This window comes from Colletotrichum siamense, assembly GCF_013390195.1.
Source record: "Colletotrichum siamense strain Cg363 chromosome Unknown KSG_Cg363_contig06, whole genome shotgun sequence".
Lineage (NCBI taxonomy): Eukaryota > Fungi > Ascomycota > Sordariomycetes > Glomerellales > Glomerellaceae > Colletotrichum > Colletotrichum siamense.
In genome coordinates, this window is record NW_023501019.1 from 1,561,308 (window position 1) to 1,583,333 (window position 22,026).

The window sequence follows — 22,026 nt, forward strand, 5'->3', positions numbered from 1 at the left end:
CTATAAGTATAGCTATAAGTATAGCTATAGTTATAGCTATAGATAAAACCTTCTCTATAGCTATAAGTAAAGCTATTAGGAGGGTATCTTTATATATACTTATTAATCTAACCTATAACCTAAGATATATTATTTACTTTTAGAATATATAGTTTATTTTATTTATTCTTATATTAAATACTTTACTTTAGAATAAATACTCTACTTAACTAGTTATTAAAGATAATAATTATTCTATTAAGAAGGTAGATATATTAAATATATATTAATTATACTAGTTAAGTATAAGCTATATAAGCCTTAAGATATATAGTATTTAAAAAGCTTTATATATATAAGCTAGTAATATAGACTTCTTTATAATATTAACTACACCTATATTTTTAAATACTTTACTTAACCTACCTATATAGCTATAAGTATATTATATATATATACTTAAGAAGTAATAAAACTCTATATATAGATATATAAAGCTTCTTATTCTTATTAGGTGGATTATCTATTTAGCTACCTTAGTAGCTAAGAAGCACTATTTCAACACCTATAATCTAATAAAGCAATACCTCTAGGTATCCACATAACGCGTCCCAAACGCGTCAAGTAATACAGTGCCTACATCCTCAATCACCCCAATGACATACTGACACTCAGAGCTAGCAGACACAGACACCATCGCCACGGAAGCCTCTAAAATACCTCATGTGGGCACCTCATGGCCGCTTCCATCCGCACAAGTCGGCGTCCGGCGCGCAAGCCCACGGGTGTCGCGAGAGATGACTCGGACGACGAACTAGGCGTCGAAGATCTTCCGTGGAAATGGCTCTACGATCGTGCCACTACGAAATCTCCCGATACACACGAGCAAAGCGACATCCCCCGGAAACGCAAGAGAACAGTCAGCGGACCGCGAATAGTTGGTGCCGGCCTCGGTACCTTTCAGTGCTTTGTTGGCGATTGTGTGCTCCTCAAAGCTGAAGGATCGAAAGAAGCCTGGGTTGCTATCATTTGCGAGTTCGTTGAGGACGACGAAGGAGAGAAGGCGGCAAACTTCATGTGGTTCTCCACGGAAAAAGAAATACGCAACAAAGAGAGGAAGAGGCTAGACTTTCTGCCTGTATGTTGTCTGTTCAGTGTATATCAATACCGAGGCTTACTTTCATTAGAATGAGCTGTATATCTCCCCTTCATGGGACGTCAATCCCTTAGCTGCTATAAATGGCAAAGCCATTGTTCTTTCTCCGCGCAAATTTGCCCAAAAGTACCCATCCGGAAAGGTGCCTCGATCCTCGCCTGACTATGGCAAGGTATTCATCTGCCGGCGTGGATGCAACACAAGGACAGCAGCATACACAGATGAATTTGTATGGGAGGATATCTATCAGGCCAACGACCTAGGCGTACATGACCTCATACAGTTTGCTAAATCCCACACCAAGTCGACAAAGAGGCGTCTGGGCAGAAGGGAATCGACACCAGAACAATCATATGCTCTTCCCGAAGGCACTGGCAACCTAGCGACACCGAAACGGACGACCAAGCTGGATGTTTCTACGCCCCGTGGAAGTGATCGCCTTGTAACGACACCATCATCACGGAAACGGTCCGTAAAACTGCTTGCGCATCATTATTGCCGATGAAGCTAACTTGCTGTTCAGCGTCGTGAAGAAGACTTTAGAGTTCACACCGTTGGGCACTCGAAAACTATCCCCAAACCGCCTTCAATCATCGCCATTCCAGTTAGCACGATCACAGCTACACGTTGCATCCGTTCCATCCCATCTGCCTTGCCGAGAGAATGAGTTTGCTACGGTGTATTCTCATCTGGAAGTCGCGATTGCAGATGGGAGTGGAAGTTGCATCTACATTGCTGGTACACCAGGAACTGGTAAGACAGCGACCGTTCGTGAAGTTATATCCCGTCTCGAAGACAATGTGAGGGCGGATGAGTTGGACGACTTCATCTTCGTTGAAATCAATGGCATGAAAATCACTGATCCCCACCAATCATACAGCCTTCTCTGGGAGGCGTTAAAGGGGGAACGTGTCAGCCCATCGCAAGCCATCGACCTCCTAGAACGAGAGTTTAACAACCCCAGTCCTCGCCGCACGCCATGTGTTGTCCTAATGGACGAGCTGGACCAACTGGTGACGAGAAATCAAAGCGTCATGTACAACTTTTTCAACTGGCCAGGACTCCGGCACAGTAGGCTCATCGTTCTAGCTGTCGCTAATACCATGGACCTTCCTGAGAGAACCCTCAGCAACAAGATTAGTAGTCGCATAGGTAAGGTCATCAAGGATGCCATCCGTCCATCCAAAAGCTCACATAAATGTCCAGGCCTTACACGAATCACGTTTCCGGGGTACACACACCAGCAACTGATTCAAATTATACAGTCCAGGCTGGAGGGAGTACCTGGGGACCTGGTTTCCCCGGATGCTATTGGCTTTGCCAGTCGAAAGGTGGCCGCTGTCAGCGGTGATGCCCGGAGAGCCCTGGACATCTGTAGACGAGCCGTCGAACTCGCCGAGTCCGATTCCCGTACTGGACCCGACATGACTAGTCGAGAGGCACGTAGAACTGGCAATCAGACAACGGCAAAGGTCACTGTGGACATCATCAGAAAAGCCATTGGTGAAGCCACCACGAACCCAATACAGCAGTACTTGCGTTCGTTGGCGTTCGCACCCAAATTACTTCTGAGTGCCTTGCTGGTCAAAATTCAAAGAAACGGCACTGTTGAGACAACATTCGGCGATGTTATGGACGAGATGTATCGTATAATGAAAATTGACACTGGAGGCCTAGACCCCGGCCTTGTTGCGGCAATGGTAAGTGGCTCGTCAGGAATCGATCTGGGCCCAAGCAGGGAAAGTGCTCGGGTAATGGAAGCCATGGGACTTCGCCATGCGGCAATGGAGTTGGTTGGCGCAGGCATCATTGTCCTAGAGTCGCAGAGGGCCGAGAGACCGAGTAAGATGCGCCTTGCAGTTGGAGATGAGGAACTCAAGATGGCGTTCCGAGATGACGGTGAGGTCAAGGCCCTTGGTCTATTTTTCTAGTTCAAGCACCCCCCACGCCGTTGCAATGGCACGGCGATAAGATAGCAGAAGCAGCGGGTATCTATTAATCCTTCCTTCATCGTGTGTCCCGGCCCTTCACTGTCTCTGAGTCTGTCTAATGTTGTACCATCCTATACTCATGTCCTCTGTAAGGTAAGCTCCGTCCTCCAAACCATTTCGCACTAGTATTTGCGTCGTGCGAGCGTTGGCTGCCAAAGTACAGGATGCGTTTCAGGAGTTGCCTTTTCATCCTGCTTCCATATTTTGATTGTTTTGTCTGCCTCACCACAAATAAGACGTAGTCCAGAACGATCAAAGGTTGAGCTCATGATCCCCGCCTCGGCATCCAAGGACCCTGGCTGCGCTGTGGTATCCAGCGACTGGAAGCGATGGCCCGTCTTCCAGTCCCAGAAGCTCATCGAGCCGTTGTCGCCGCCGGAAAAGAGCACGTTTTCCTGGTTTACGCTGAGAGTATTGATGATGGCATTGTGTCCATCAAAATTCTGCATAAAGGCTCCCTCGGGGCATTTCCATTGCTTGATGCTCCCTGTGCTACCAGAGGCAAAGGTAAACTCTTGAGGATGTGTAGCCAAGGCCCTGACGCCTTTTTTGTGATGGGTAAGGACACCCATGGTCTTGCCTGCAGCCAAGTCCCATAGTCTCACGGTTGCATCAAGAGACCCAGTCATAACTTGGGGGTCGACCTCCTGGCACTTAACATCTGATACCGTTCCAGTGTGACCCGAAAGGACGTGTATGTTACTTCGAGTTCGCATATCCCATACTCTCGCGACGCCATCTCGACCTCCCGTCACCAGCACATCCAGTGTCGGGTGAAGCGAAAGAGTGTATACGCCACTCAGATGACCATGATAGTGTCGTATGACTTTGTTGGTTTCAAGATCCCAGCATTTGACCATTTTGTCCTCACCGCAAGAAAATAGGTAAGGATGGCGCGGGCTTACGGCAAGGCCGCGAACTGTCGATATATGACCCGTCAGGGTGAGGCGGAGGGATCCTGTAGCAATGTCCCAAATCTTGATGGTCCTATCGCCCGCGCCGCTCGCAAACCACTTATTTCCAGGTTCAACAGCTAAGCTTCGCACCCAGCCCAAGTGGCCTGAGATGACCCTCATAAGCTTCCAAGGAGGATGCCATTCGGGTTTGCCATTCTGTGATGCCGACGATCCGGCCCGCGCAAGGCTCATGGGCTCAGAAGACAGCTGCGGAGACGAGCCATTGGATGGATGAGTAGCTTTTGTGAGCTCTGCAGACTCGGCTGGTCCCTCGAGAAGTTTTTGGACGGATCGTTGGCGCACGAGGGTTTGCTCAGCGGTGGTGTTCGGCTTGGTTCTGCGCGACTTAGAAGCAGCTGGCTGCTTGGCGGCGAGAGATGCTGGGAGCTGTTGCACGGTGGCATATTCCAGCCGGAAGCGACGTTCGGTGGGGTCCCTGTCATCAACACCCTCGATTGTGGTTTCGGCCAAGTCAGTCCTCTGTCGCTTTCTCGTTGGCGCGCTGGGCGAATTTAAGTAGAAGGACTTGGTCGCTTTGTGGTTTCCATCGAGCAACTCTCCAAGACTTGAGGTTGTTGGAATGCTGGACTCGGAGACAGCAACATCCATTGTGATGACGGATCTCGGGGCTTCCGAGGACTCGGTGGTTGGAGTTCGTAACTCTGGGGTGCCGATGGTTGTTGGAAAGGCTGAGATTCGACTTCGGTATGAAAGGATATATGGTAGTCAGCTAGCCTCGCGGAGCGCGTCTCAGCGCACGGACTATGTGGGTTGCTGAGCCTCACACATGCCACGACGCTTTCCTACCTACCTAATCCATACGGTGCGCCTGACTACACTGTGTACACAGCACACTCGTGTGCTCAGCCCCACCATCTGCCCGTCCACCACCGGTACACTACCTACCTACCTACCCACCTTTGAGGACCTTGGAGGACTTGTTGGAGGAAAGTGTGTGTGTCTTTAAGCGTTCTAGAACCCCAAGGAGGTACGCGGGTGCTATCTGCCGCTCTACTCATACATTATGTAACCAACTTTTACGCTCAGGAGGTGCCACAGCCTGCTTGTTGGAGGAAGGTGCACTGTGCCTAGGTACGGCACTGCACGACGGTGAGATACTTATCACCCTAAGTATGGCTCTCAGCGTCATCCCGCCGTGATTCCACCGTAGAGTCCAATTTTGTAACCTTTCTCTTTTATATCTCTAACTGCAAGAACACTTCCCACTCTCAGTTGGCCGTGTCGTTGTATTCTAGCGAACCACCTTTCTAGAGGACTGGACCCGGACCATGGACGATACTCCAGATAAATTTCCACTTCATTCGGCGGCGCGTGAGTGTAGAGGTAGGACTCATTGATCGCAGTAGTTTGCTTCATCCCTGACGAGCTGGGCAGTTTCAATTGCAGAGACACTTCTCAGGGTACTTCAACTCTTTGACGCGTGCACGAAGATGTCTGAATGGCGAGGCTGATAACGTCCAGACGGACCCCAAGCTTGCTCTACGTGAGGACGATGACGGTAGGCTGCCACTACACTGGGCCGTTTCTTCCAACTGCACCGAAATCGTCATGCTCCTCGTGCAACAACGTGGCTTCGATCCGGACATTCAGGTTTGGTTCCCATCCAACTGCTCCCTTAGGTTGGGATGACAACTAGTTCACTTGACTCATATTCGCTATGCAGGATGGCAGCGGCTGGACGCCATTAATGATTGCTGCCAGCATCAAGGATGGCGAGGACCTGGTTCACTTGCTGTTGCAGAAGGGCGCTGATGCGAACCTGAAAAGTACGTATGCATGTTGGATCTCCCGTCTTGCCTGCGTCTTGGCTGTAGTGGCTGATGCCCCGCTTGCGATTCACAGACCATAATGGGCAGAGCGTCCTTCACTTTGTCGCCTCCAAAAACAACTTGGATGTTGCTAAGATGCTCCTCGATCATGATCCCTCGGCGTCCACTAGAGTTCGTGACAAGCGTGGCCAATATCCTATTCACCGGGCCGCGGCCGTGGGCTCAATCCCCATGATGAGGCTGCTCGTCAACAATAAAAGCCCTCTCGATGCCACCGACTCTTCGGGGTATACCGCTTTACACCATGCCGTTGCCGAAGGACACGGTATGTGTAACTTGTGCCACTCTTTTATCTACTACCTAACATTTCAATTTCCAGGCGACGCAGCCGTAGCATTACTGAAGGCTGGCGCAGACTATGGTAAGAAGGACCAAGATGGCTGTCTGGCCCTTGACTTGGCTCCAGATAAAGAGGTAGGTTGTGTGGCCCTAGACTATGCCCATTCCTCTGAACTTTGTCCCCAAACTAAGCCGGTCTTGTCGCAGGTTCGCCGTTACATCGAGCGTGCCGCCGAAGGGGAAGGCATAGACCTCTGAACCAAGGAGGCCACACTACCACCACCTGTGAAGCCATAATTAATACAGTCCAAACAAAAACACGCATCGGAATCATGTTCATCATTCCTATGCGGACTATTACATGCTTAGTCCAGAATATACCCGAATTCGTCACCTGACCGTGCGCTCTACCAAATCGCGATACATGGCCTTGACGTCTTGCACATCAGCGCGGAGCTCCTCCACCAGCTCACTTTTCTCACCTAATACTTCTAGCGTTATTTGGTACCTGGAATTGATGTCCTCGACCTGGCCTTCCAGCTCAGCCACCCGTTTTGATGCCGCCTTACCGGATTCCATCTCTTTCATTAAAGTGGCTATTTCTGCTCTTGCCTCATCCCTCTGCCCGGATATTCGCGCAAGCTCCTCGCGCGATGTTACCTTTTCAGCCTCAAGTCGTCGGATCGCGGCACTCATCCTCTCGACGAGCTGGACCGAGGGACCCGCCCCAACAGTTGATACGGACACCATATCTTGCATCATCTGCCTTGGTGAAGAGGTCGTCTCCACACCGTCGAAGAGATCGTCCTTCTCGCCTGCGTGCGATGTCGGCGTAGGCAGCGAGTCTGGTGCTAAGTCAAAGGATGGGACGAACGCTGAACCTGGAAGGCTCGGCGCGCCGGATGCAAAGAATGGCGCTGAGGGAGGATGGGCAGATAATCGTCTTCCTGGAGAAGAGCCTTCGTGAACACCCTCTGTTCCACTCGTGGGGGTTGAAATTTTGCGGCCTTTTCCTGAGGCACTTTGTAGCATGAGTAGATCATTGCTCAAAGTACGGGTGGGAACAGATAATAGAGGCGAGTCTGGCCTGCTCTGCATCCTCGATATCGAGTTCGAGAGGTGGTCTTCGAGCCATGGTCTCCGTTCAGACTCGGTCCTCTCTGCCTTCCACGCCGCGTGTTGCTTCTCCGAGTCAAGTTTTGCCCGCGCAAGCGCAGCTTCGGCGTCATCTGCTCGTTGTTGTAAAACATCGATGCGAGATTGATATGCCTCAACATCCCGCTGGTAGTTGGGAAATTTGTTCGTAAGTTCCTGTATCTCCTCATCTTGACGCTTGCATCGATTCGCCTGTGGAGACGTCAGTATTCGCAGTCCATTGCGAGGCAAGATGTCCTGTGCAAGTTTGGAGAAAGAGGTGGATTGAACGTTATCAATGGAGAGTGTCTTACGGTTTCTCTAGCCTTTTTTCTCATTTCGGATTCCCTCCGCAAGGCATCGTCTCTCTCCCGTTCTAGATTACCGAGTCGAGCGAGCAGGCTGGCTTCGATCCCTTGCCAATTCTCTGTAGCAATCGCATGTTGAGTCTGCAAGGTTTCCACCTGCCGCAGTAGCTTCGCCTGAGAATCGCCCACCGCGCCAGAAGAAGCCTCCTCTGCCAAAGCACGCATTGCCTCCAGCTTGCCCTCCAGGACCTGAAGCTCTGCCTTCATCTCCACTTCCGTGATGCGGGCTCGCTCCGTCGCACGTGAAGCCTTTTCTTCCGCCTCGGCGGCGCTAGCCTTCGCTCTGTCAGCAACCAAAGTCTTCTCTACCTGCAAAGCAGCTATCGTGTCTTCAAGCTCCTTTGCTCGACGTTTCTCCATAGTCAATGCTTCTTCGTTGGCTTTCGCGAATGCTGAATTTGCCTGGTCCGTCGCCTTCTGAAGATCCGCCCGCAACTTCTCTATTGTGTTTTTATCGGCGATCGCCCCGGCACGCAAGGCATTGAGGTCATCCTGCATGCCATTGATGCGAATTTGCAGCTCCTGATTCAAGTGCTCGAGCTCCTCTACCCGGCTGGCTCTTGAGCGCAACATTTCCAACTCCGTCGTGGTCTTTTCGTACCGCGTTTTCAACTCTGATGTGGCCTTTTCATCACTGACAATCTGGGATCTAAGCTTTCTGATGATGGTCCGGTGCTTCTGTTCAGTGGCTGCCAAATTTCGCCCTTCTTCCATGAGCAGCGCAATCTTTTCATCTCTCTCAGCCAGTTTCTGCTCCTGACTCCCAGCCGGAGCCTCTGCAGCAGACTTTCGAGCGACGTCAGTCGCCTCTTTCGCCAAGAATTGCACTTTTGCCTGCAGAGCCTCAAACTGTTCAACGTGGCGATGTATTGCTTCCTGTTGCTCCTTCGCTGCTTGCTCGCAGCTAGCTTCCAACAACTTTACCTGGGTCTCCAGGTCGACACAATGGCTGCACTTAGTGCCGGAATTGTGTGCAATGCCGTTTGCGCTGGGCTTGGAGAGGGGCATTCCAGGCAGTCCAGCGGAAGTGCCAACAGAAGTGCTCACAGAGGTGGTGTTGTTCTGAAGTGTGCTCTCAGATTCGCCAAGTATTATACTCGGCAGGCTTTGGCTCTGCTGCAACTTTTGCATCGTAGCAAGTTCGTCGTGAACTTGGTCTGCTATCCCAGATTCCGGGCTGATTCCAGACGTCGAGGTGGACTCATGGAGAGCGGCAGGGAGAGCGGCGGAGGCGATATTCGAAGCGGAGGTAGGCTCGCTCTGAGGAGTAATTGTGTCGCAACGCGCGCTCTCAACGCTCAATCTGGCACTGTGAGAATCTGACGTGGCGCTGCGAGTATCGGAGGACTGAGGGTTCTTGGATGCCATGGCTTTCGCCAAGCGCTCTTGTAGGCGGTCATTCGTGCGGCTGCTGGTTGAGGATCGGGATGGCCCTACGTCAAGGAGCAGTCAGCAAGCGATTTTAAAGTATCGCAGGGACAGGCAATCGAGGCGAGATTCAGGCGAAGCATCACCAGCCCATGAAGAAGTGTGTGGCTCACCAATCTGCTGCGGCTCTCCTCTGGAAGGAGTGGCAGGGCGCTGAGGGGATTGTCCTGGCTGTTGGAGGGAGCCATTCTCGCCCTCCGCCAGGATGTTATCGAGGCGGGCCTCAACGCCAGCGACGGCCTGTTGGAGGAACGAACCCCATCGTGACGATTTAGCGGGTGCTGTCATGATGGAGCCTGATGCGGATGTGAGTATTTAACACAACGATTTGACTTGAACCGTCTAGGCCTGTTGGCTGTTGCGAAATGCGGCCGGCATGGACATTTCGGGTTTGAAGTACGGGCCGAAAGATGGCCAAATGAACGGGGCACGCAAATCTGGACGCGACAAGTCGACCGACGAGGTAGTGGCGCGACCCCAAGCTGTGGTTATGAAGCCAGCACTGACAGACGGTTTGGGTGCTGGACTGTTTGATTGTAAGGACCGTGGTATGCAAGGGAACCGGAGCAATGTCGGGTTGGCGGGTGTCCGGTGTTGTTGGATCTTACGTGGAGCATTGCCCAGATGATTGTACCCAAGGCAAGGTGGAACGAATCGTGGTTGTAGCTGGAGCGCCCTGCAGGATGCGCACCGCACCCTGAGTTAAGCTACTAGCTCGGGTACGTCAGGCATTTGATCCACGTACTGTGACATATCTGGCATTACGACACCACCTCCTACTTACTTAGTGCATACCTCTATCTCGGATAACTTCTATTTGGTGCTGGTGAATATCCGATTATCGCATTTTCCCGATTGTCGACTCAATGTGTCTGGCTATGTATGTAAGCCAACATGCCGTTGCTCGACGTCATCCTGCCTACCTAGCCTCGGAACTCGTCGCACAAGCCCAGTTGGTACCGCACGATATTGCCACAGCTGCAGCCAACCCGAGTCGTGCTTGCGACATGCGGAACCCACCCAACTGGCAATTGGCAGCGACGGGCGCGGGCGCGGACGCGGACGCGGACCTGGCTCGGATTACCTTGTCGTCCATGGACCAGACACTTGGACAGGTGCCAACCTGACCTCGTCTTCCTACATTTCTCAAAGTGCAGTACCTGGCAAGGTCCCTTGGTTCGCCGAGCTTGCATTTTGGTCTGGCTGAATAGACACGTTACTAGTTGGAACCCCCCCGCAGACTATGTCCTGAGTTGTCCATAACCAATGACTTGGTCCTCTCTACCATCTATCCCAATCTTACTTCTCTGATCTGAACGAGCGTCCCCTCACTGAGCCGTCCGAGTCTTACCTCACGTTCCTTACCTGGACCGTTCAGGTCCTGCTCTGCCGCTGACCCCGGCCAACTTCATTTTCACTCACGTAACATCGCTTCCGGTTCGCCCGGAGTAGCACGATATTTTCTTCCTCTTGTATTCTCTACTCATACTCTTCTCTCCCATCCTCCGACTTCTCGACCTCGAGGTCGCAGTTCCCCGCCGTCGCTCGGTGCATTTGGTTCAGCTCAGCAACTTGAACCACTGGACACTTTGACCCAGCCGTCGAAACTTCCTCGGGAAAGCCCCCGTAGCCAACACAACAAAGTTGCGTCTGTGGACGATTCGACAGCTCGGGAGAGCCATTCCCCGGTCTACATAATTGTGCCCGACACTCGAACGACCCGCTCGCCTGACCTGATTCTATCGACATATAGACTAGTCGATGGCGGCGGCACCGCTGTTCCAGGCGTTGCGCCTGTCCTACAATGACGGCACTACGGATGGCTTCTGGGGCGAGAAGACATCCACTTTGAACTTCTGCGAAGAGGTATGAGGTGACTTCCAGGCCGGACAAGCATGCCCCAACGCCGCTCTCAAATCTGGCTCACCTCTTCCAAGGACTATGTCGTGTCGTACTACTGCGCCGAAGTTTGCAATGTGAGTTGGCATTTTAATTCATGGGTCAGTTGCGAGGATGTGAATTTTTCTAATACAGAAAATCCTGCCTTACAGACGTTCACGAACCTTCTCTTCATGTGGCTGGGCTTGAAGGGAATCCACAACTGTATATCACAAGACCACCCACGCATATTTCTTATAGCTTACATGGGCTACATCATCGTTGGTCTTGGATCAACTGCCTTCCACACCTCGCTTAAGTGTACGGCGTTTCCCGTCCTGCTCCTCTCTCTATTCAGCCCCCTCTTGTTCCTGCTCACCCCATGCTCACACATCGTCAACCCTGCACTAACGACTGTCTCAGATCCCATGCAGCTTATCGACGAACTTTCCATGATTTACACCACGTGCCTCATGGTTTTTGCTACCTTTTCGTATTCAAGATCAGGTCGATTTTCCGCGTTATTAGGCTGCGGTCTGACGCTTCTTGCCGGTTTTATTACGGTATGTCATGTACTGCGATGACCCAGCCAGCGTCCACGAGAAGTGACGGGCACTGGCTAATATCGCTACTGTTAGGTATACTATCACGTCACAAAAGACCCTGTTTTCCACCAGACCTGCTATGCGGCGTTGACAGCTACGGTGATACTTGACCCAATGCGTCGTGCTTGACACTATTGCTGAGTCCTACACAGGTAGTATTTCGGAGCTTGTACGTGATGGAAACGCAATTGAGACCGGTTCTCGTTAAAAGGAACAGCACCAAGGCCAGCAGTGTCCTCAAGACCATGTGGATCATGGTCGCCACCGGTTTGTTGTTGGCCCATTCTTTTGAATTGGTGAATCATGCTTAACTTTGATGCATAGGGCTCGGCGTCTTTCTCAGTGGCTTTCTCATCTGGAACCTAGACAATTTTCTGTGCAGCCATATCAGGAGGTTACGGCGCCAGCTTGGGTTTCCTTGGGGTGCGTTGCTCGAGGGTCATGCCTGGTGGCATTTAATGACAGGTCTTGGTAGATCTCCCCTCCCGCTGCATGTCTGTCCAGTAACTGACCTTACTTTCAGGAGGTATGCGCCTTTCACTCCGGCATTTGAGGGCAGAAGTATGTGATTGGAGTGCCTGAGCTAACTATGCGTTAGCTTATTACTACATCACGTGGGGCATATGGCTACGAAGATGCCTCGAAGGCCGAGAAGATGAGTATAGGCTGGTATGGCCAAGGTCAATCTCCTCAATTCCTGTAGTGGTGAAGGCCAAAAAGGTCGAGTAAAAATAAGTCAAAGCATGCGTCCTGCGCAAACGAGAGTCGACGATGCCACGAGGACAACCCGTGGTGGTACAAAGAACCGATAGGTCCCCATTTGTGGGCTAGTAGACACACACCATAGAGCATGCAGATGAGTTTTTCCAATCGCGAGCAACTTGTGGGATGATGCTTTGCGGGCGATTACCTCGTCGGCTTAAGCGGCAGGAAAGGTCGCGGTAGATGTGCCTGCAAGACTCCGCCGCATGCTTGATTACCTAATGGATACTCTGTACATGCAGGCACCTGGCACCATCCAACAGCACTCGCAAGGTCTTCGTCTCTTCATCAACTGGACAGAACGGCCGCTATCGCGACTAACCCGGCTACCCTTCGTCTCTCCCCACAACCAGACTACATCTGACATACTCTCATACATGCCAAGGATTGCACCAGCCAAAATGTCGATTCCGAACCAAGCACTTGAAAAGGTAGGCATGCCTAGAGCCCCGAAGAAACTGAGAACCATAGGGAACCTCGCAGGCTCACCCCCCCTCGTCGCACGCAGTTGATCCGTGAGATCGAGAGCCAGGCCATCGCGGCCCAGCAGCAAATTGGCCAGGCGCGCACGCAAATGACAGCGAAGCAGCGGGAGATGCGAATGGTGCGCCTGACCTTGGATGAGGTGGCGACTTTACCTCCCAACTCAAACGTTTTTGAAGGTGTTGGCAAGATGTACGTAGAAATTGAGGAGGAGCAAGAAATGAACTCTGCTGACTGTGCTTGCTTGGGGGCGGAAAAGGTTTGTCTCGCTACCCACTCCGCGACTGACGGAAAAACTGGAGGATCAGATCAAGGAGAAGGAGGGTGAAGTCGAGAAGCTGGGCCAAAAGCTGCACTACCTGGAGACGACGTTTAAGAACAGCCGGCAGCACATTGACCAGATGCTCAAGGCACAGTCCTGAATGAAGGAATGCATACTTCATTCGACCTGGTGGTGAAGGATGACACTCAGTAATCCCAACGTGCACATCGTAGGAAGGAACGTGGGTACTGAGCAGAAGTTTCAAGACGCTGCGTTAGCTGCATTGTACTTGGTGGGAACTTAGGCATCAGGATGGACACCATAGCGACCTCAGGTGTCCCGGCTTCATCATCGCAGTAAATGGACCAGACCAAGTCGAACTCGGTGGCACGACGAGCCGATCCTGCTGTCAGCCGGGCACTTGTGTCATTCAGAGCCCATTTCAAGTCCTATAGATGAATTCCATTCGACGCATGTGTTGAGGACGTTGGCTTGCTGGTGATGTGTAGCCGAGCGTTGGCCTTCTGGGGGTATTAAGACCAGGGTGGGCGTTGCATGACAGACGTGATTCAGCCTGTTGAACAGTTCCAGTAGCCTCCACCACCTTTCATGACTGTTATCTATGCATGATGGCTGACACCTTCGGGACAGATATAGGACAACTCAAGAGCAGCGCCCGAAAGCTGGGGGCGTCGCAAAATTACGGTGAGGCTACCTTAGTGTGGGGAGGCGGAGGCGGCAGGGTGAACTTTTGGAGCTGAAGATTGACGCAGACAAGACTCCCAGGCAGCAGGCAGCAGGCAAGCTCAACTACCTAGGCAGATGCCAGTGATGGGTACGCGAGCCGGGCTAGCCCTGCATAGTGAGGTGACGCAGAAAGGGTGTGTATTTTGTCGAACGGGCTTAGGCAGGTATCTTTGCAAGTACATGCGCTCCCTTTGTCTCCCGTCCCGTCCCCATGCCACCATCCTCAGCAGTACCTAGCATAGAGTGCTAGACCGCCGGCGTCGGACCAGTCACAGCAGGCGCCGACGAGAAGCCGACCGGTGGAACCACGGCGTTCCGGCCCCCAAGAAGCTCAAGCCACCCGTGGGAGATGGGCCCACACCGTCAGCAGCTGTGCAGCCCTACAGCAGGAGTCTAGAATGCTAGCGGTTAGCTTGTGTGGAGACGAAGGAGGGCATGGCGAATTAGCGTGCAACTGCGGACGAACCGACGAATCACCAGCCAGTATAGTCAGCCCCCTGGCCAGGACACGCCGATAGTCATTCGTCCTGTCTGCCAAAGCTCGCTCGTTCACCAGTCACCTAACCCCATGGAATGGCAGGACGGTACGACTATGGTACATCGATCTCCATATCTGTGTCTGCCTGCTTACCGTTGCAGCTGTTCCAACTGTAACCCCTCCTCCTAACCGGCCCCGGCCCCGACCCCGGCCACCTCTCTGGTACTCAAGGCACGCAGTTGTGAGGCCTTTCCTCCCCTCTTGTCCTTCTGAGGTCTTTCATTCTCCGCCCTAGGACAGATTGGCCAACCCAACCTCTTCATGTAAGCAGACCGGCATGTTGCGCGAAGCATCTCGTCGGCTCCTATGCCCTAAGCCAGGGAAAGCATAAAGAGTCACCAACTCACTTGCCCGCCCCCAAAAACCCCCTATCCTACTCCCCTTTCCTTCCACCTTATCCGCCATCACGCGCCGCCCCCGTTCTTCACTTATCGTCCGTCGCTGACCCTGCCCCCCTCTCCATTCGACCCTATCCCCCAAAATTGTGTGTTTGCCTCGTTGGTCATCTCCAGACGTCATGAGCAGCTATTACTCAGATGACGACGAGCTGGACATTCATGTCTCTCGTCGTCGTGCTCCTTCGCCGTCACCCGTCCATTACGTCGAGGCAAGGCCAAGACCTCGCAGCTACTACCCGAGCGCTGCGCAACCTAGTTATCTCGTACCAGAGCGCACCATAATATCTGCGCGCACTCGATCTCGCTCACGGGACCGGCGCTCCTCACCCACCAGCAGCGCAGCACCGGCACCGGTGTCGGCACCGGTTATCATAAACAACCGTATATACAATGAGCATTCGTCGGACGAAGACGATGACCACCGCCCTCAGACATACCACCGTCACCGCTCCCACTCTCGGGCTCCCTCTCACTCCCACTCTCGGTCACCATCATCCTCCTACATGACTCGCGAGGAGTACGAGGCCGAACGCGCTCGTCAGGAACTGCAAGAGCTTAGGCTCAGCCAGGACCGAGAAAAGGAAGAACGGCGTATCCAGCAAAAGTACCGAGAAGAGGCTGAGTTGCAGCGTGCCAAGCGTGACCTAGATGACATTCGTGGCAGAGAGGCTCGTGCTTCGGAGGAGAAGCGCTTCAAGACTCAAATTGAACTGCAAAAGTACGAAGAGGAGATGCGACTAGCGGAAGAAGCCAAGAAGCGGGACAAGGAAGCCTCCGACGCAGTGGAGCGGTACAAGAAGAAGGAGCAAGACCGCATCGAAAAGGAAACGAAAGAGAAGGAAGAACGAGAAAAGGAATTTCAGAGACGACTCCAGGAAGAGCGCCAGAAGGAGCTCGACCGTCAGGCTACGGAGAAGAAGGAGAGAGAGGACCGAGAGAGAGAATACAGGAGACGTCTCCAAGAAGATTTGATCAAGTCGGGCTTGGACGAAAGGGCGATTGCAGCGATTCTGAAGAAGGAGAAGATCCCAGAACCGCCAAAGCCTAAGCCCGCCCCAGTCGATCATGCCCTTGTGGCTGCTCAACGCCCGACATACACACGCATGGCCCGAAAGCATTTGTCCATCGAGACACTGAGGACATATCGTGTGGAGTGGGAGTTGGATACTGTGAGTGACTTAAAGGTCTCATTATTCTTTCGAAATGCGTCCGCTCACATCTCACAGGACCCTGATTACGTACTCATAAAGCGCTGGGTACCCGAGTGGGAGCAAGATACCCTTTGGAGGCACACTAGAGCGCTCCGTGAGAAGCGGTCATCCAAGCTAGTGCTGGAGATTGAAGACAAGAAGTCTCATCGGCATGAGCCGGAATTTGAGTGGGTCAGAAAGAAGAATGACCGTAAGAGGAGCAAGTCCCCAGCGCTGCTCATGTACCTCGCAGGAGCTAAGCCGGCGTGATGTTTGGAGGTCAATGGCGAGGAGATCGATTTACCGGCGCGTTGATCATGGTATATAGTATCAAACAATGACGTCCAAGGTGTTTGTGTTTTCGTTGATTGAGGTGAGATTTCAAGCGCATCTTGTGCGCGCAAAGCTAGGGCTCTATTCTTGTCGTCAAGTCGGAGGTCCAGGTGCGCTCAGCTCTTCTAATCAATTCTTCATAAACCGTCCAGGCCAAAGCCGAGCTCATTGCCTTCCTGCTCATTCGGAGTGTGACCCCGTCTAGAAGGGAACGAGCGCCCTCTTCCGCAAGCATCTTGCGGCAAGCCTGGTACATGTTTCGGTAAATGGATGGCTGGAGTTGTATCCTTGTCTTAACGGCATCGAAGGGATTGGAAATGACGGAACAAGCAGCACCGGCCATTATGGCGGAGCTGAAGTTGACAAACGTTGCGTGAGAGGTTGTTATATAGCTCCGTGTCGGCTGACTCTGGGATGAAATATCGCTCAGTCGCTTTTTCAATAACTCGTAAAACAATACGTACATGCCCGCGTAGGGGGCATCGCGTACAGCAGTAGCGCCGAAGCCGGCGAAGAATCCCCGGAAGCCCGTATTTCTGTAAATATCGGTCGAAGCCCCGAGGATGGATCGGTACGAGTACAGATTGGACTCATACCGAACCTTAATGACGGTCAAAGGCATTAAAACGAAGCCGGCAAAGGTTCTAGCGACGGCGCCAGAAATGAGGTTGGCCGATGGCGCAAGAGTCGGTAAGGACGAGGAGTGAGAAACTCGGCTTGTAGCTTGGTCGAGGCCAAGGAGACGCGATTGGGAAACATATTGGCGGAACGAGTTGAGTGAAGTGAAATAGAGGGCTGACCCCAGACCCGTCCTCAGTGCTGAGGGAACAGTACCACGCCAGAGGGTTTGAAATTTGTTGGGCGAAGCGGCCACTTCCTTAAGATAGGAAGTTAGGGATCGATGGCCGGACTGCTGCACTCGTGTCTTGAGCAAGTCCAGAGGTTGAAGAAGGACGGCCGAGGCGACTCCTGAGCCTAATCCGGCGAAGAAGTGCCGAGCTGCGCTCAGGGTCAGCACTGGAGTTGAGGACGAAAGCCCGGTGGACAAATAGGAGCAAGACTCACAAGATTTTGACCGGCGTGGAATGGTTTGTTGAGACATGAGAGTCTGAACAGATCGCGCTTGGTGGAGAAGCTACCACTGAAGTCGTTAGTTACGCCTGCATGCGCGTTGTCACCAGCGATGGGAGTTTATTGGGAATTTCCACTGCAATTTATAGCCATATTGTCGGGAGAAGGGTGTTGGACCATGGGTTTGACTGGCAGGAGGATACCTCGTATAGTATCGCAGGTGCGAAACCAAGGACTTTTATTTATATAGCCGACTACTAGACAAAGTAAATGCTCACTAGCCTATTCAGGTGCCAATCGATTCAAGGCGGGGCGCCATTTGTGATGACTTTCCCCGGCATATTGGAGTAAACACCTTTATCGGATATCCTCATATTATGCATCTAGGTCGGTTCTTTCTTTTTTCCCCCCCTGCCATCTCCAGGGTGAAATCACACCTCCGAATGCTCCGAATGCAGGGTACCGTAGTTCAAACATCTTCTCTATAAACCCGCCTGAATACCTAGTATGATAATGCACGACATTTACTGATGTTTTCCTCAAGGCATATAGCGTGAGCTCCATGAAGTCCATCATGAAATGTTGTCTCTCCCCGGCATGTCCGGCATGGCGTCCATCTTATCCTGCGCTATCCGACCCTCAGTGCGTCGCCTCTCAAATCCCCAACATGGGTGGAGAGTGACTGGAGAACAAGGCTAACCCGCCTGCTTGGCTCCTTACAACTCCTTTGACCCTTGCCCCTTGTAGTCTCCAATGACAGACTCGAGACGGCCTGATAGCAAACGGTGGCGCTTGACAATGTCGATCCACTCGGACTGTTTGGTGACTCCTTGGTTGTTTTCCCCAAATCTAGCAAGTAACATGCCGAAGTCACCCCCAAGCCTGCCTAAGCTGCCTGAGCAGTACAAGACCTGGGTCAGGATGCTGTCTCGAGCAGCTTGGTCTTTGATGACTGGAAGATATGCTGCCAAAGTCTCCAGAAGCATCTCGACAAGATGCGAAGGAAAAGTTGCCAGCATCGGTGGCAGGGGTTGAAATGGATCTTCTGAGTCGTTATCTGGCCCGTCCGGCAGACTCGTGGCGTTTGGGAAGATGCTCTTGAACATGGAAACGACGCCGAAGCTTTGCTCGCGAAAAATCTCGACGTAGCGCTTGAGATACTTCTCCGTCTGCTGGCCCCCAGACCAGGACTGTAAACTGGAGCCTTGCTGTCTATGCCTCTCTTCGTCGGCGAGCTCCCGCAGGGGTTGCAAAGCACCAAGGGTGGCGTCTAAGGTAGCCACACGGCAAGAGAGAAATAGCAATGAAAGTGCGTTCTCCTGAGAATCACGACTGGCGGAACTCATGGGAGAAATGTCTGGGAGAACTCTTCTCAACCAGCTGACTGTCCGCAAAGAGGCAGCTAGCTTGAGCCCGGGGGATTTGAGGGCCGTGATCAGGTCGGCCGTCATCTTGACTATGGCTTCATCGGCTTGTTCAGAAACCAGATCCACCAAGGGGGAGTCTGGATACAAGGCGTGAAGTCTTCGAATATGAGCGTTTAAGTCCAGAGCGGACGCGTAATTGGCTGGGACCGTGCTGATGGCCGAAGACAGCAGGGTGGGAAGTTCCAGAACATCGACCAGTCGCTCCTCATTGCGGAGCAACAGCAGGGCGCGCTTTCTCTCGACCAAATGTTCATTATCACTGGACTTGCTGTAGGTGGCTGAGAAGCGCAAAGCCTCTGAGTCGAGCTTAGGGATTGCATTGCGTAGGTCAGCCGTGTCAGCGACAAGAGTAGGCAGAGCGCGGGCTAGACCGGCGTGGTGCGAGGCCGAATCGATGACAGATCTGTGAGAACGTTTGGAGACTCCTTGGAGAGAAAGAAGAAGCGACTGAGATGACTGAGCGAGTGATTGAGGCTCTGGGGAAACCAACGCTGCCGGACTCTGTTCAGCGAGATGTGTCAAATATTCAAGTTTAGTCGTCCTTGGGGTTGGGTTTGGATCAGTCCCTTGGGTCTGCCGCAGATCGAGCAGATCGAGGAGAAGATCGGCCATGGTCGAACCGTCAACGATGATAAGATGTGGCTGTTTCCATCGAGATGATGCAAGCCCGTAAGATTGCACAGGATGTGGTGAGGGTAAGGGGTGAATAACGTGATGTCGACGACAGCGATGTAGTACTGAGGCGTGGGATACCTGTGGAGAGGTGCTTGGTGGGTGATACCTCAGGTAGGCAAAGCATGCTGATATTGTAGCAGCCTTAAGTCAGCAACTAATCATCAGAAGCCTACTCAGGACCCGTCATATGCAATTAGTGCCTACAGATACGCATATACTCAGAATATCAAAGTAACGAGTTTGACACACATACAGCGTTTGTAAGTACCCACTTCGGTGCAACACCAAATGCATCTGTCGGCTGCACGCATACCAGCGTGGTGGGATGGAGAACGGGAGTGTTACCCGCCGACCTGCACTATGTGCTAGGATAGCTGTGTGATAGCACCACGGGGTTGATAACAACTCACGTGGTCGTTCTTCTGATCACCGCACTCATGAAGTACCTAGCTCAGGCTCTAGAGACGCTTTCTTCGCGCCAGGCCAGCTGATGTCGCTGCTGATGGATGATCAGATCTCACGGGCCGAGTAGTACATGAACCTGCAACATGTCACTAAGTACCTTGGGGGGGGCTGTACCTTAGCAAATCAAGTTTGAGGCGCCTGAAAAATGCGCCTCCTGGTGCACGTCTCCCATAGTTCGAGAAGCACAGAGGTTGTGAAGTACTTCCCGCAAGGATTTGCACTAACTATTGAAGAGTAAACCGTCCAGCGTACAAGATAAGCAGATACTTTAACAAGGGCTCAGCACCTGCATCATTCCAACGTAGCGCTCTATCTGCTCAAGGGTGATCCGCCTTTTCCAGAGAAACACCGTGTGCTAGCATCTTTTCTTTTTGCTCTCTCCAAGGGTCCTCCCTCATCCAGCTTAGCTCCCCCAACAATCCGCCAAATCCTCCAGCTCCCCACCATACCGCATCTTTCTTTAGTAGCATCAACTTCTACGCACTACCGTAGCTCACAGGACCTCAGATCAACCTCTGTCTTTCAGCCTCGTCTTCCCTGCACACCTGACAAACTCGTCGATCAACTCACCGACCGAAGGCGGCCAGCCCGAACACTCGACGTTCCTTGAAAAGCTGCTGGTATCTCTTCCGAGCACGAAATATTCGCCCCTCTCTACATCGCCGCACGTCTTTCGGACTCTTCCCGCCCCAGACAAACCGACATTCGCCCCTACAAACGTTGACGACGCCTCCAGCAGGAGCATGAGAGACCCCTTTTTCCTCGAGCCCATACCATGGCTCGTCAAAGCAACACAGCCCTGGGCCGATCTTCTGTCTCTTCCATCATTGCCGCTCCACGTCCATGAGGTGCTCGCCGCTAGCTTGCTTTACTCGGTCATCTACTACCCGATATCACCCTTGGTTTCGCGCCTCATCGTCGGCCGCAAATACCTGGATCTGCCCAGGAAGAGAAGAGTGAACTGGGATGCTCACGTCGTCTCATTCGTACAGAGTACCCTCATCAATGGATTAGCGCTTTGGGTGATGTTTGCCGACGAAGACCGCAAGGGGATGGACTGGCAGGAGCGCATCTGGGGCTACACTGGTGCAGCTGGCATGATCCAGGCTCTCGCCGCTGGATACTTCCTGTGGGATCTGGTCGTTACGAGCTGCAACATGGACGTTTTTGGCATTGGCACTCTGGCCCATGCTGTTAGTGCCCTCTTCGTCTACGCTCTTGGCTTTGTAAGTCGATCACGGTCTCCAGCTGTTTCCACGCTCGTCTAACCGTTACATTCAGCGACCTTTCATCAACTATTATGGCTGCGTCTTCATTCTCTGGGAGCTATCCACGCCTTTTCTCAATATCCACTGGTTTTTTGACAAGCTGGGAATGACTGGCTCTCGTGCCCAGTTATACAACGGATTGATGCTGCTCTTTACCTTCTTTTCCACACGCCTGGTGTATGGGACTTATCAATCGGTGAGGGTTTTCTCGGACATCTTCGCGGCCATCGATACCAACCCTGTCTTACCTGTCAGTGCCGACACTGGCGAGGTCGTCACTTCGACTGTCATGAGGTTTGCGACACCTACATCAACGGTACCTGCTTGGCTGGCTTTCACATATCTCATGAGCAACATTACTCTGAACAGTCTCAATTTCTACTGGTTCATTATGATGATCCGTGCAGTGCGCAAGAGGTTCCAGCCGGCCAAGACAAATGAGAAGGATATGCTCAAGGAAGTATCGGCGACGAAGGCGATTTCTCAGTCCACACAACCTGCAATTCGCCGACGCAAGGTATAGATGCGGTGGAATGGGTAGCTAACGCCAGTCGGGTTCGCCTGGCTGTGACACTTGAGGAAGGCATGCAGGCATACGGTTTAGAGAGTCTTGCGTCCGTGTAACGGTGTGCATGATTAAATCTATCGACCAGCGTACTCTACTGTCGTTTGCTGCATGTAGTAGTGCGCGTTCTTGCTTTAGATCGGATCGAGCACGGAGTTGAGTGTAAATGTACATTTTCTCAATACTTGCGACTATATGAAGTTCTGGACACCTGGCGA

The 22,026-nt window shown here is 52.3% G+C and overlaps 10 protein-coding genes across 10 annotated transcripts; 6 read left to right on the forward strand and 4 right to left on the reverse strand.

The window, feature by feature from the left end:
- Positions 1-715: 715 nt before the first annotated feature.
- orc1 (Origin recognition complex subunit 1) lies at positions 716-3,066 on the forward strand (the record flags this gene model as incomplete). Its single annotated transcript, XM_036641267.1, has 4 exons — positions 716-1,117; positions 1,167-1,603; positions 1,659-2,287; positions 2,342-3,066. 4 exons carry the CDS (start codon positions 716-718, stop codon positions 3,064-3,066), a joined length of 2,193 nt encoding a protein of 730 aa, XP_036493044.1.
- A 182-nt stretch (positions 3,067-3,248) lies between these two features.
- Positions 3,249-4,691, reverse strand: prp46 (Pre-mRNA-splicing factor prp46; the record flags this gene model as incomplete). Its single annotated transcript, XM_036641268.1, has 1 exon — positions 3,249-4,691. The coding sequence occupies one exon, from the start codon at positions 4,689-4,691 to the stop codon at positions 3,249-3,251; it is 1,443 nt and encodes a 480-aa protein (XP_036493045.1).
- Positions 4,692-5,760: 1,069 nt separating this feature from the next.
- Positions 5,761-6,469, forward strand: CGCS363_v009420 (Ankyrin repeat-containing protein; the record flags this gene model as incomplete). The annotated part of the gene is made up of 4 exons (XM_036641269.1): positions 5,761-5,869; positions 5,946-6,197; positions 6,252-6,346; positions 6,419-6,469. 4 exons carry the CDS (start codon positions 5,761-5,763, stop codon positions 6,467-6,469), a joined length of 507 nt encoding a protein of 168 aa, XP_036493614.1.
- A 132-nt stretch (positions 6,470-6,601) lies between these two features.
- On the reverse strand, positions 6,602-9,429 carry SGM1 (the record flags this gene model as incomplete). The annotated part of the gene is made up of 3 exons (XM_036641270.1): positions 6,602-7,558; positions 7,660-9,146; positions 9,255-9,429. The coding sequence occupies 3 exons, from the start codon at positions 9,427-9,429 to the stop codon at positions 6,602-6,604; spliced, it is 2,619 nt and encodes an 872-aa protein (XP_036493042.1).
- A 1,473-nt stretch (positions 9,430-10,902) lies between these two features.
- ACER3 (Alkaline ceramidase 3) lies at positions 10,903-12,327 on the forward strand (the record flags this gene model as incomplete). Its single annotated transcript, XM_036641271.1, has 10 exons — positions 10,903-11,007; positions 11,079-11,117; positions 11,193-11,340; positions 11,443-11,582; positions 11,658-11,723; positions 11,777-11,793; positions 11,842-11,891; positions 11,949-12,095; positions 12,148-12,185; positions 12,223-12,327. The coding sequence occupies 10 exons, from the start codon at positions 10,903-10,905 to the stop codon at positions 12,325-12,327; spliced, it is 855 nt and encodes a 284-aa protein (XP_036493612.1).
- Positions 12,328-12,787: 460 nt separating this feature from the next.
- Positions 12,788-13,291, forward strand: pfdn1 (Prefoldin subunit 1; the record flags this gene model as incomplete). The annotated part of the gene is made up of 3 exons (XM_036641272.1): positions 12,788-12,817; positions 12,895-13,061; positions 13,129-13,291. The coding sequence occupies 3 exons, from the start codon at positions 12,788-12,790 to the stop codon at positions 13,289-13,291; spliced, it is 360 nt and encodes a 119-aa protein (XP_036493611.1).
- A 1,642-nt stretch (positions 13,292-14,933) lies between these two features.
- Positions 14,934-16,274, forward strand: CGCS363_v009424 (Reticulocyte-binding protein 2-like protein a; the record flags this gene model as incomplete). The annotated part of the gene is made up of 2 exons (XM_036641273.1): positions 14,934-15,983; positions 16,041-16,274. 2 exons carry the CDS (start codon positions 14,934-14,936, stop codon positions 16,272-16,274), a joined length of 1,284 nt encoding a protein of 427 aa, XP_036493627.1.
- A 136-nt stretch (positions 16,275-16,410) lies between these two features.
- Positions 16,411-17,439, reverse strand: mic-13 (Mitochondrial glycine transporter; the record flags this gene model as incomplete). The annotated part of the gene is made up of 2 exons (XM_036641274.1): positions 16,411-17,336; positions 17,403-17,439. 2 exons carry the CDS (start codon positions 17,437-17,439, stop codon positions 16,411-16,413), a joined length of 963 nt encoding a protein of 320 aa, XP_036493621.1.
- A 685-nt stretch (positions 17,440-18,124) lies between these two features.
- Positions 18,125-19,447, reverse strand: cog8 (Conserved oligomeric Golgi complex subunit 8; the record flags this gene model as incomplete). The annotated part of the gene is made up of 1 exon (XM_036641275.1): positions 18,125-19,447. The coding sequence occupies one exon, from the start codon at positions 19,445-19,447 to the stop codon at positions 18,125-18,127; it is 1,323 nt and encodes a 440-aa protein (XP_036493059.1).
- A 673-nt stretch (positions 19,448-20,120) lies between these two features.
- On the forward strand, positions 20,121-21,766 carry CGCS363_v009427 (putative TLC domain-containing protein; the record flags this gene model as incomplete). Its single annotated transcript, XM_036641276.1, has 3 exons — positions 20,121-20,148; positions 20,483-21,201; positions 21,257-21,766. The coding sequence occupies 3 exons, from the start codon at positions 20,121-20,123 to the stop codon at positions 21,764-21,766; spliced, it is 1,257 nt and encodes a 418-aa protein (XP_036493616.1).
- Positions 21,767-22,026: the final 260 nt, after the last annotated feature.